Below are 13,877 nucleotides of genomic sequence, written 5' to 3' on the forward strand. Positions count from 1 at the left end.
TCCATTAAAAAGGGGTGAAGTGATAAAAGGAAAATGATCAAATTTATACTCGAATTATTGCGAAGGGTCTAAATTTACCTTTTTGGACGTTGGGGTTGGTATACAAAGGCTGGGGTTTAAACTTTGCCACGTTGTGCCACTATTAAAAGGGAAATTTCGACAGGATAGGTCGAAAACGATATCGACAAGTCAATTTTTGAGAAAAAATTTTCCCCCTTTTTAGTGGTATGCGACATGTGACATTACCAGGTGGTAAACATTCTAATTAGAGACTAACTGGTCTGTTAGCTAATGCACTTTGAAAATAAGGGTATAAGCGAGCCATTATTTTAACGTCGATTATTCATTGATCCCAATTATAACGGAAAACAAAACCAAATCATTTCGCATAGTTAAAAGGTAAACTTGAACCTTTCCCTTAAATATATGAATGGTACAGTACAAAATTGCTATTTCGCGTTATATTCTTCTGGTTAGCACTCAATTAATTATAATATTTTAGTAAATAATATGCACTTCTGGCAAAAGTGATATTAAAGGAACCGAACATTTATCCACTGCTTGAGGGTTTAAACCCTGTCTCTTGATAGAGACTAAAAAGTAAAACAGCTGTAATTCTGGGAGATACCGGTAGTTTCTGCAAATGTTTCTTTTTTGTTGAAAACTTTGCATGTCACAACTCCACTTTGGAATTCTAATTTGTCACTGTATCGAGGAAAGGTAGTATCTTCCAGAAGATATCGAGGAATAAGATGATATTGGTTGCTTGGCTAGAAAATAAAGAAGCAGTTGGTTAGGTTGTAATGATGTAGAATTACACTCAAAAGCACCACCATATTTGGGGAAAATAACTTAGCTGATGATTACACCAAATACTATTTATTTTTAGGGAAAAGAGTCAAAAATGCTCCCCTACTTTGGGAAAAGAGCTAAAAATATCCTTCATTATAAACTTGGGTCAAAAATAGCCCTTCCGTCATGAAAGTTTTCAAATATACTCTTGTCTTAACGGAAATCCCCAACATAACTCGATTTCATTTTTAAACCCGACCCAACTAAATAAAAAACGCATATGGGTTACCCCTGTGCCTGGTGGCTCCAGATGTAAGACTCAGAAACAAGTTGGTCACATATGGATTTTATTTATATAGTTGGGTCGGTTTAAATGAAGCGGGTTTAAAAATAAAATCGGTTTATTTTGGAGGATTTGGGGATTTTCGTTAAGATAGAGGTATATTTGAAAATTTTAATGATGGAAGGGGTATTTTTTACCCAAATTTATAATGGAGGATATTTTTAGCCTTTTTCTCAAAATAGAGAGGCATTTTTGACCATTTTTCCCTAAGTTTTATCGTTAAATGAAAATTCGAGGTAAAAATGCATATAGGTGATAAAGTATATGTAGAAAAGAATTGTATATTCATTTTTTAATTTACAAAACAATGAGTGTAAGTCCTTTACTATTCATGACATGCATGGATGGTTCATTTATTGAACTCATGCATTCCACTTAACTTGATTTAGCTCAAATTATTAAAAAATAGGCTTAAGTCATAGATAGCCCCCCTAAACTTTGTCACATTTTTCTTTGGGATATCCAAACCGAGAGTTATACTTATTGGATATCTAAACCAGTCAAATTCAATTCTATTGGGTACCTTTTTCACAATAATAAGCAAAATTAAGAGAGTGTATTATACTCTCCATGACGTGACAACTTTGTCAAATGAAAACGTGACACGTGGCGGTGGGGGGGGGGGGGGGGGTTGTCCATCATAATAATTAAAAAATAAATTATACAACCCTCCCCTCCCCTAAAATTTTCATCTCCTTCGCGCCCCCCCTCCAATTGGCCGCCGCTCCCCCACCACTGGCCGCCGGACCACCACCCCCAGCCGCCGTCTCCCCACCCCACCAATAATTTCTTTTCTTTTTCTTCTCTTATTTAGGTCTATCAATGTCTTTACAAGACCCACTAATGGTGAATCCCCATTTTTTCCAGTGAACAAGATGGTAATACTACTTTTCAGATCTAAAAAGGTAAAAAAAAAATGGTGGTGAGAAATAACATCCAATTCACAAATTAATTTTATATAAATAATTAAAAGAAATGAAGTGTTATAATGAAGAAGAAGAAGAAGAGAAAAAAAAAGGAAGAAGAAGAAGAAGAAGAAGAGGAGAACTTACAGTGGAGAAGAAGAAGAAGAGGAAAAAAAAAAGGAAGAAGAAGAAGAACGTACAGTGAACATTTTGGGCGAAAGGGGAGGGGTGGGGTGGGTTCAGGGGACAGATGGGTGGGGGGGGGGGCAGGTGGGTTATTTTTTTTATTTATTTATCTATTAAATTTTATTTAAAAGAGTTAAAATTTTAATCAAAAAAAAAATTAAGGAAAAAAGAGTTGTTTACTCGCCCAAGAAAAAGTGGACTCAATTGTTGTGCCACGTAAGCAAAAAAAGGTACCCAATAGGATTGAATTTGACTGGTTTAGGTACCCAATAGGTACAACTCTCGGTTTAGGTATCTCAGAGAAAAATATGACAAAGTTTAGGGGGCTATCTATGACTTAAGCCTAAAAAATACTGAGAGGATGAAACACGTTTTTTCTATCATTCTTTAAAGTAGAAGTAGCTGATATATTATATTCGGATCCCTATTATATTTCATAATGGCCACGTTTTTTCTCTCTTTCTTTTTTATTTATTTAAAATAAGTTGATCATGCTCTCTTGACTGGCAGTGGCTATGCATGAGGGTCCTATCTAGTCATGTTATGTTGGGAAGATGCGATTTTCAACTTGCAAAGAAGGCCCATAAACAATAGCAATATGTAAGGCACACTCTCCTTTGGTTAGTTCAAATACGCTCTCTTTTTGCTTTAAAATAAGATGCCTTAATGTTCAAATTCATCATGCTCTAAAATTGTAAAAATAAGAAGTTACTAAAAAAATTTAAAAAGTTACGTTAATCGTATATACCACAAAAGTAATTATAACTCATTCTCAAACTAATTCAAGTAACTAGGTTATATAAATCCTTGACATTTTACTTTAACACTCAAATATATGAGAAACTTATACACACACAAACTACATAAGCGCGTGTTTTACATTTTGCATGGTAGTTGCCACTTAGAATAGACTGCCGGCATTTTAGTTTTCAAGTAGTTGCATAGTAGTCGTCGTTTGGTTGAATTTGGCAATTTTAGTTAGAATGTCGTAATAGTACTGCTAGCGTATTATATATTAAACAACATTGTGGTTTGAAAATAACCTATGCATAACACTTGGCATGTGTCGTACGGACGTATATATGTACATGACATAGATAAATTGATTTAACTAATATATTGTGTAAAGATTACCGTATCATGAAGATCTATTTATTGTTATAGGTCAACTTTACCTGATAATATATATAAAAAAACATTATCGATGCATACAACTTAAAACTCCCACAAGCACATATGCTCGCTCGCTATCCTTGCATGCTTCCATAATTTTGCCATGAAAGCTCATTCTCGCAAGAGAAACTGCAATGGCTAGCTAGGAACAAGCAAAATTTAAAGAAAGGGAGAAACATATTAATTTGTTAGTTTAAGTAATACACATAGTCACAGGCCAGTCTAAATAATTTTTCTACCATTATGTTATCTTTACCCGTGTAGCAGGTAATAAATCTGATTTTACTTGTAAATATCTGTGATTGTGTAAAAATTAATTATACAGAAACTTACACTTTATTTGGTTACCTAAAAGGGAAAGAAGGAAGATCTCCCTTGTCACAACCTCCATAACATTCTCTTCAAAGTTCAAACATACATGCCTATATGCCAAGCTTTTGTCTTCTTACTCTCATCCATATATGTTACACACACCTAAATCCCCTCTTTATTATAGACTGTGCTTCTCCTTTCTTTCACTTAAGAATTTGATATCTTCCTCCACTCCGACAAAGGGTTGATTAGCTAGTTGTGTTCCGAGTCACCAAAATGCAAAACCCCGAAGATCACCACCACTCTGACAAGGAGATTATCGAGAATGATAATAACAACAGTCCGTTAAACGCCAGCACATCTAATGATGACACTTACGTTGAAATTACCCTCGATGTCCGCGACGACACCGTGGTAGTCCACAGTGTCAAAAATGCCACTGGGAATAAAGGAGAGGAAGCAGAGCTAGAGGTGCTGGCCAAAAGTCTGCAGAAAAAGCGCAGCTTTGCGGCCTCGATCATCAAAAGGACTTCGATGAGGATGCGATTGGCTTCTTTCAAGAAACAATCGCATCCTTCTCGGAGATTTGATAGAACTTCAGTAGCAGCTCAACATGCTCTCAAAGGCCTCAAGTTTATCAGCAAGACTGATGGTGGCTCTGGATGGGCTGGCGTCGAAAAGCGCTTCCACGAGCTCACCGCCACCTCAGAGGGCTTACTTCCTCGGGCACAATTTGGAGCATGCATAGGTAAAAGGATTGAGAGTTTAATTATTGTGCAATGACAACGTATAAGTATTTCATATCAAGTTAAATTATCAACAACTGATTATTCATAGCACGTCTGATATATAATAACATATCAAAAATAGAGTAAATACCATGTTGTAACAGCCTAACAGGTCATCATATATATAAAAAAATTAAGTTAAATCCAAGTATCAACTAAACAAGAGGACTAGAGAAGTATACATGTTTTTGTTCATATTTTCTTGTTTAATAATAGTTCATGTTTTTACTTGTAAATTTAATTTTCTTGAGCTTGTTTAATTAGTTGGAAAAAAGGAATATCCTTATGGATTTACAATGATAGGTATGACTAGGGAATCTGAGAAATTTGCACTAGAGCTTTTTGATGCGCTAGCTCGGAGGAGAAATATCACCAGTGATTGCATCAGCAAAGAACAGCTCAAAGAGTTTTGGGACCAAATTGCCAACCAGAGCTTTGATTCTCGGCTTCGAACCTTCTTTGACATGTAAGTATTAAATTCTGACACTACGTGTATTAGTCGAGTACTTGTAAGATCAAATAAATTACTGCTTTAACCAATTTTCGGATTCTGAATTTTGTGAGGGATGTAATTCAGGGTTGATAAAAATGCAGATGGTAGAATCACAGCAGAAGAAGTCAGAGAGGTATTTGGAATTCCATATATTTATCTTACTTAGTAGTAAGGTGATCTTAATGGTGTGAGACATTGGAAAAATCGTGTTAGCTTGGCCTGAAGCAAATAGTATCACACTATGTTTAAGAGTGTGTTTGAGTTGACTTAGCCCAACATGGTCTTCTTTAGCTTGAGCTTACAAGCCGAACTTGACAGATTGATTGACAAAATATATCCTTTTTTTTTTTGGCAGATAATTAGCCTAAGCGCATCTGCTAACAAGCTGTCAAATATCCAGAAACAAGCTGAAGAATACGCTGCATTGATCATGGAAGAGTTAGACCCCGACGACTTGGGATACATCATGGTTAGACTAGTTTTAGTCTCAGGTTCTATAATTTCAATTTGAAATTAAACATCCTTTCAACTGTTGATCATCTGATTCGGCAGATTGAGAACTTGGAAACACTTTTATTACAAGCCCCAAATCAGTCAGATCGAGCAAAAGACCTGAACAGGAACCTAAGTCATATGCTAAGCATGAAGCTTAAGCCAACAGTGGAGACTAATCCCATAAAGAGATGGTATAAGAATTTGAAGTACTTTTTGCTGGACAATTGGCAAAGAGTTTGGGTACTGTTATTATGGATTGTTGTCATGGCTGGCCTATTTGCTTATAAGTATGTCCAGTACAGAAACAGAGCTGCATTTGATGTCATGGGTCACTGTGTTTGTATGGCAAAGGGGGCTGCGGAGATACTTAAGCTCAACATGGCACTGATTTTACTCCCAGTCTGCAGGAACACTATCACCTGGCTTCGAAACAAGACCAAGTTAGCTGCTGCTGTTCCCTTCGATGATAACCTCAATTTTCACAAAGTAAGATATTCTTGTTTTTTTACTTTTCCAATTCTCCGCTTGATTCATATAGTATATACAATAACGACTATGCTCAATCTCAAGCAAGTTGAGACCGGCTATATGACTCTACATTTAATCTCGTCTTAATCCAATACTGTCCAAAAGAATTCTGTATTGTGAGAATTTCTTACAAATTGACTAGTTTTACGTCGACTGCCAACTTATCGCCACCATCCTCTATCTAGGCTCGATTAGGGGCACAGAATCCCTCTAACTTCTTCATGTGTTTACTTCTTTATATTCTGGATCCCCTCAATGAAAATCCTAGCTACCCAGCTGGGTTTATGACCGGCAATATGAGCAAGCTCACACAAAAGAAAACTAGCTACTGAATACACTACAAAATAATGAGTAATTCGCGGAGGTTGAAAGTTGCAATTCGCGGAGGTTTTAACCTCCACTATTTGCTAGTGAGGGTTAAAACCCAATTACAACTTTTAACCTCCGCAAATTACGCAGTTTTTTGTAGTGATAATTGTTTTTTTTTTCCTGAAATTTTGTATCAATTACTTGGTTTTCTTCCCCCTTTGTTTAGACGATGGCAGTGGCAATCGCAATTGGTGTTGGAATACACATACTTGCTCATATGACTTGTGATTTTCCTCGGCTTCTAGATGCTAGCCCTGAAAAGTATAAACCAATGGAGCCATACTTCGGTGATCAGCCAACAAACTATTGGCATTTTTTGAAGGGAGTGGAAGGAGCGACAGGGATTACAATGGTGATTTTGATGGCAATAGTTTTCACTCTAGCAACTCCATGGTTTAGAAGGAATAGAATCAATTTGCCAAGACCCTTGAACAAGCTCACTGGTTTCAATGCCTTCTGGTACTCCCACCACCTCTTTGTCATTGTCTACACTCTCCTCGTAGTCCATGGTATCAAGCTTTACTTGACCAAAGAATGGTACAAGAAGACGGTTAGTCTACTCATCTTTGAATTTTACATTTTAACAATCAGCACTACTTTCATAATGAGTTTTAACATCTATACAATGTCAGTGAAAGAAATTTACATTATTGGATCATCTAAAAGGTAACTACAAGTAACTTCCGTAAACTTATTAATCTAAAACTAAGGCAGGTTGTTAAATTATATTGACTTTTAAATTATATTGACTTACCATGCGGGCATATATAAGTTAAATTCTTTGTTAATATAAGAATAATTTCTTCTACAATGAGATTAATTTCCCATTGGCAGACATGGATGTACTTAAGTATACCAATCATACTTTATGCTGGTGAAAGATTACCAAGGGCATTCAGGTCAAGCATCAAGGATGTTAAAATATTGAAAGTAAGTTGAGTCCAAATCTATACATGCAGAATATAATTTAGTTATTCATGCTCGAAGTTGTTGAGACAAATGAGAAATTTACATTATTATACTTAACGTGGTGCTAGGTGACTGTGTATGCTGGAAATGTGTTGACGCTCTATATGTCAAAGCCACAGGGCTTCAAGTATAAAAGTGGGCAATACATGTTTGTCAACTGTGCTGCAGTTTCTCCGTTTGAATGGTAGGTGATGCTTAATAGATATAATTACTAAGAGTAGTGGCGGAGCCAGGATTTTCACTAAGGAGGTTCAAAAATATAAAAGAGTAAGAAACGAGGAAGCCAAAGAGGTTCAACATCTACTATTTATACACAAAAAATAATTTTAACCTTGTGTATACATGGTAATTTTTCGCCGAAGGTGGTTCGAATGAACACCCTGGCCACCAGTTGGCTCCGCCCCTGACTAAGAGCGTGTTTCTTTCTGTTGTTTTATAGTTGTACTCTTGTTTCTTTTCTTAGGTGGGGAGGGTGAGGAGAAATGAATCTTCTAACGTCTATCTATACTGATTTGAGTTAAATAATTTATTCAATGACGGTATAAACAATATTTACATCACAATCAGGTAACTTGGTAAAAATGTTAACTTCTCAATTTATGTTGTTTTAGTTACTAGTAGTCACAATTTTGATATTCATTTTTCTTGTCCTTTGATTCATGCCTTGTACCACAATTATCGTATTTATCTGTGGTAGCTACTGTTTCTTTTTTCTCAGACTGCTTTATCATGACTTTTTCACTTTTGCTAGTTTCATTTTCGTATTGCTTTGAACTGTTTGTGCTTATCTGACCTTTTCTCATCATGTTTTCTTTTGAGCCGAGGGTCTTCCGGAAACAACCTCTCTATCTTCCGAGATAGGGGTAAGGTCTGCGTACATTTTACCCTCCCCAGACCCCACACTGTGGGATTTCACTGGGTATGTTGTTGTTGTAGTTACTATTTGGAGAGTAAAATGATATTTTCTCTGACCATAATTTTTCAAATACTTACAAAATATTTTGGATTGTTAATTATTGTCTTTAATACTTATGATGTACTTTCTAAATATGTCAATTTAATTGCAAAAAATAAAATAAAATTATATATCCAAATTTGCACCGAACATGAATTAATTTAATTCTCGTAATCCGAATCAAACCACATAAATTGAAACAGATGGAGTAATATATACTGATTCTGAGTACATAACTGAAGATACATACTGATCTAGTGTGATCTACACATGTTATATCAGGCACCCATTTTCTATTACTTCAGCGCCTGGGGATGACTATCTCAGTGTCCATATTCGAGCTCTTGGTGATTGGACCAGAAAACTCACAGCTATTTTCTCAGAGGTAAGCATATTATATTCGAGTATAAACTCATGTTTCCATTATTTTAAAAGTCAAATCATCGAACTCTTGCAGTAATCATTCATTTTATTGGTTAATCTTATTAGGTGTGCCAGCCACCGCCAACCGGGAGAAGTGGACTCCTAAGAGCTGACTGCTTGCAAGCAGAGGGAATAAAGTGAGTCTTTTCCATTCTGTAGTCCCCCCATTACACTCATAATGGATTCATTTTAACAGCTCGTTGATTAGTTAAACTTTCACTTTCACTAGCTTATTTGTTTCGAGAAAGCCATAATATTTCAAGTACTTACAGTACAGGAGTATAATGTTAGATTAATTAAAATATTAATTAAAATTCCCCATGATCATAATGGACAAGAATTTTATACACTTATGTTTGATATGCCATATATTATAGAAGTCATTATGGTGTTTAGTTACCGAAAAATATTTTCTTTTTGACCAAGAAAAAATGAAAATGCTCTCCATTATTTACAACTGGAAGTCGTTTTCCTTTGCAATTATTCCAAGTCTACTCAATATCATTTGCTTTAGTTAACACTTTAACATTATAATCAATCTTTAAAACTTAGTATTTTCATCAAAACATTGTCTAATTTTTCTGATATTATAATTATTATGATCAATCTTTAATAAACATTTTTTTTCCAGAAAATTAGTTTTTCACACATCATCTAAATATTGGAAAGTAAGTTGAGTACATTTTCCTTCCTACAAACAATTTTGTCTCCCTTTACGAATAAGAAAGCAAATCTTCAGGAAGGGTTTGTCTGCGTTGGTAATTAGCTACACATGAATCAAGATTCAATAATTCGTAATCAACCTTTGCTCGCAATCACAAGCTATTACTTAAAAAATCTATTAGCAAAGCTGATTATGATCACGTGTAATCATTTCAGTTTCCCAAAAGTGTTAATTGATGGCCCATATGGAGCACCAGCACAAGACTATAAGAAATATGAGGTGCTTTTGTTGGTAGGTCTAGGAATTGGAGCCACCCCTATGATCAGTATCGTAAAAGACATTGTGAACAACATGAAAGCCATGGAGGAAGAAGAGTATGATTTGGAGAGCACAGGACAAAATAAAAAATCAGGGTCAGGGAGTGGAAGAAACTTCAAGAGCAAGAAGGTATATTTCTATTGGGTTACTAGAGAACAATGTTCATTTGACTGGTTCAAGGTTATAATGAACGATGAAATGGATCCTACTGGAGTGATAGAGATGCATAATTACTGTACAAGTGTTTATGAAGAGGGTGATGCTCGCTCTGCTCTCATCGCTATGATTCAGTCCATCAATCATGCCAAGAACGGCGTAGACGTTGTCTCTGGAACAAGGGTTAAGACTCATTTTGCTAGACCTAATTGGCGGAATGTCTACAAGCGCATTGCTCTTAATCACACTGACGCAAGAGTTGGTATGTACTCGAGACTTCGTATAATAACATACTTTAAAGAATTTTGAAACTATATATAATTCGAACCAAAAGAAATGAGCAAGTCCTCAGTCTTCACTGGTGAATAACTTCGTCCACGCATGCCTACCCAATTATCGATCTTTCACTTGTTGGATGACCTTTCAACTTCGGTGACATTTTTCCATACTAAAGTTGAAAAAGCGCACCGAAGTGATAGGTTTTCTTTCTGAAAACAATTGGCACTATAGGAATCACTTTCAAGTTCTAGTCACCCAAAATAACCTGTTTTTGATTTGCAGGGGTTTTCTACTGTGGGGCACCAGCACTGACAAAAGAGCTAAGACAGCTGGCCTTAGATTTTTCCCACAAGACAGACACAAAGTTTGATTTCCATAAAGAAATTTTTTGACCAATAATGGACGAACAGAGGATCAAACCAAACAGATAAGAACGATTTTTGTTAAAGAATCCACGTCCACTACCTTTTGTGTATTGTTATAAGAATAACAATTTTTTTCGATCTAGGTCCATCTACCACTGAATTGGGTTACCAACTCTAATATTAGATTAGTTCTGCATTGTGACTATGCAGGTGGTTGGGCTCAATTTTGTTATTGCCTTTTCCCCGTTTTAAATAAAGCGGTCACTAAACCACAGTGGTGTAATCATCTATGGTGCAATGGGGAGCTAACAGACCAATCACTTTATTACTGACCCCAGCAGCATGTATATGGTTTACGGAAAAGGGCCTAAAATACCCTCGAACTATTGAAAATGGAGCAAAAATACCCTCCATCCACCTTTCAGCTCCCAAATACCCTTACCATCCACCTATTGGGTCTAAAATACCCCTATTGCTAACAGAATATTCTGGTCAAACACGTGTCATTTTTTTATTGGTTGGCTTATAAAATTAATTAAACTAATTGACCAGATAACCCAAGTGCCCCCCACCCCCCTACCCCCCGACCCCCCCCGGTGAATTTTTTTTTTTTTTTTTTGAAAAAAAAGTTGACATTTTTTTTTGCACCCCTACCCCCGACGCAAAAAAAATTAATATTTTTGAAAAAAAAAGTTTTGACGTTTTTTTTGGGTTTTTTTAGCTGGGAGGGGAGGGGGGCGTAGGGGGTGGAAAAAAAGTCAACTTGTGCCTTTTAGATTTTTGGGGGGTGGGGGGGGGGGGGTGCGGGGGAGGTGTAGGGTGCGGGGTGGGGTGCAAAAAAAATATTGTAGTCTACACTTGTGCCTTTTAGATTTTTGGTTGAAAATATACCATGTTTTTTAGGGTGAGATATTTTTTTTTTTTGGTAACTCAATTACATCAGACATTTTAATTTATCAAGACATTTCAAAGTACTTGTGCTTTTTACTAGGAAGTTGAGAAGCGTAACAATATTTTTTTGCACCCCACCCCGCACCCTACACCTCCCCCCCCCCCTCCCAGCTGAAAAAAAAAAGTTGACTTTTTTTTCCACCCCGCACCCTCCCCCTCCCCCCACCCCCCAAACCCCGCACCCTACGCCCCCCTCCCCTCCCAGCTAAAAAAACCCAAAAAAAAACGTCAAAACTTTTTTTTTCAAAAATATTAATTTTTTTTGCGTCGGGGGGGGGGGGTAGGGGTGCGGGGTGGGGTGCAAAAAAAAATGTCAACTTTTTTTTCAAAAAAAAAAAAAAATTCACCGGGGGGGGGGGTCGGGTCGGGGGGTGGGGGCACTATCTGGTCAATATTGCAAAAGTTAATTAGTTTAATTAATTTTATAATCCAACCAATAGAAAAATGACACGTGTTTAATGAAAAGATTCTGTTAGTAATAAGGGTATTTTAGACCCAATAGGTGGTGATAAGGGTATTTTAGACCCAATAGGTGGATGATAAGGGTATTTGGGGGCTGAAAGGTGGATGAAGGGTATTTTTGCTCCATTTTCAATAGTTCGAGGGTATTTTGGGCCCTTTTCGGTATGGTTTAATAACTTTCCTGTAATAATTGTACTCTAGGCCTCCTTTACATGATTAGAAGTTCTGAATAACTGTGAGATTTCTTCACAAACTTTATGACTAGCATCTTTTCTCTTGGGGTATTAAGCAATGTAATGACTCGAGTTCCTAAACCAAAAAAAGTCAATTTTAGGTTCAAAACTCTTTATTTTTCGTTAGTTTCCAATGCAGAACCAGCCTTTTGGGCTTTAGGCATATGCACCTTACAGATACATGTGTTTCTCCAAAGAAAATTAAACAGAACTAAATAGACATAACCAGGAACTTTATTCCTACCTGTTTATTATAAACAACTAAATCTAGATCCCTCAACATTCATGGAGCAACACTTGCGTCAGATCTACATATTTACTATAGTTCGAGAAAACAGAGAAAAAATTTCCAACTACTTGCTAAAGTACGAGGTTTGGAAGTTCTACAAAGTACGCATAATTTCCATATATTAAGAAAATACTCAAGCCAACAAGGGTGATTTCATAAGTAAACTTAACCATATTAACATCTTGAAGAGCTAGCCATATCAACATCTTGAAGAGCCCCTGGTGGCTTTCAAGGGAATCCAAAAGAATTGAGGATTATCTAAAGAGTTTAACTTATACAAGTCCTGATTACAGTAGGAGGGACCAGCCCAACATGCATACGTGGAAGGCGCGATACAAGTCCCAGAGACAGCCACCCAGCCATCACGATTACCTATCATCCATGATCCACCTACGACCTACCTACGTCGCTTGCACAATTAGCTCTGGATTAACACTACTACAATGTTTACAACTCCAAGTCACTCAATGGAATCTGGAATTCTAGCAACCATTTCCCACGATTCAAAAAACTGTTACCTACAATTCAGCAATTGTTTCAACCCTATCAGCTAGTCGTTGAGACCTATTAGTCTTGTATAAATGGGGTCTCCCTCCTTCAGCAAAGGATCATCGAACTTCACCCGATTATACTCAATCTCATCTTACTGAGCTCGACTTTTTCTTACAAATATTTTTTAAAGCTTATCTCTTGCTGCTACTTGTAGCAACATCCACGACTTAGCTCGTTTGGAAGTTTATCAACGATTACCATAAAGGTCATTATAACATTCATTCCCTATTTTATTTTTTTGTCTTTACAATTTATCTTGCATATTATACAGATACTGACTTTTCTTCATAATTGTTAGCATCCAGGATATTATAAAGGAACTTTTAACTTTTCAGATCACTTAAAAGCAAAATACACACACTTCATATAGCAAACATGAATTGGTTACCTACAACATGGTAAGCTACCTATTAGGCTATTACAACTGATAAAGTATACTAACAGTGTAAAAATCCCTATATTTAGGGGCCGATCTATATAGTGGCGTATAGCAAACATGAATTGGTTACCTACAGCATGGTAAGCTACCTATTAGGCTATTACAACTGATAAAGTATACTAACAGTGTAAAAATCCCTATATTTAGGGGCCGATCTATATAGTGGCGTGGGAGTGTCACGCCACCCCCACGCCTCGGTTGATACTATGTATATGTATGTATATATGTGTAAGATATATTATAAAAGATCATAGTGCCACCTAGAATAACAATGAAGGCTATGGTGTCAATAGTTAGGCGCTTGATTTTCCATCGCAGGGCACAGGTTCGAACCCTTGCTGCTACACATCTTTTTCTTCCTTTTTTCTTTCTCACATGAATATGATAATATACTTAACAAATGAACAAGTTTTTATTTATCTTCTTCCATTTCTCTTC

At 36.4% G+C, this 13,877-nt stretch overlaps 1 protein-coding gene across 1 annotated transcript; it reads left to right on the plus strand.

Annotated features, from left to right (window-relative positions):
- Nucleotides 1-3,752: 3,752 nt before the first annotated feature.
- On the plus strand, nt 3,753-10,651 carry LOC132599243 (respiratory burst oxidase homolog protein D-like). The gene is made up of 12 exons (XM_060312537.1): nt 3,753-4,459; nt 4,803-4,965; nt 5,077-5,125; nt 5,348-5,461; nt 5,545-5,973; nt 6,551-6,934; nt 7,219-7,314; nt 7,422-7,537; nt 8,591-8,693; nt 8,798-8,868; nt 9,611-10,131; nt 10,431-10,651. Exons 1-12 carry the CDS (start codon nt 3,988-3,990, stop codon nt 10,538-10,540), a joined length of 2,628 nt encoding a protein of 875 aa, XP_060168520.1. The 5' UTR covers nt 3,753-3,987; the 3' UTR covers nt 10,541-10,651.
- The last annotated feature ends 3,226 nt before the right edge of the window (nt 10,652-13,877 follow it).

Source organism: Lycium barbarum, chromosome 1 (assembly GCF_019175385.1).
Source record: "Lycium barbarum isolate Lr01 chromosome 1, ASM1917538v2, whole genome shotgun sequence".
Taxonomy (NCBI): Eukaryota; Viridiplantae; Streptophyta; class Magnoliopsida; order Solanales; family Solanaceae; genus Lycium; species Lycium barbarum.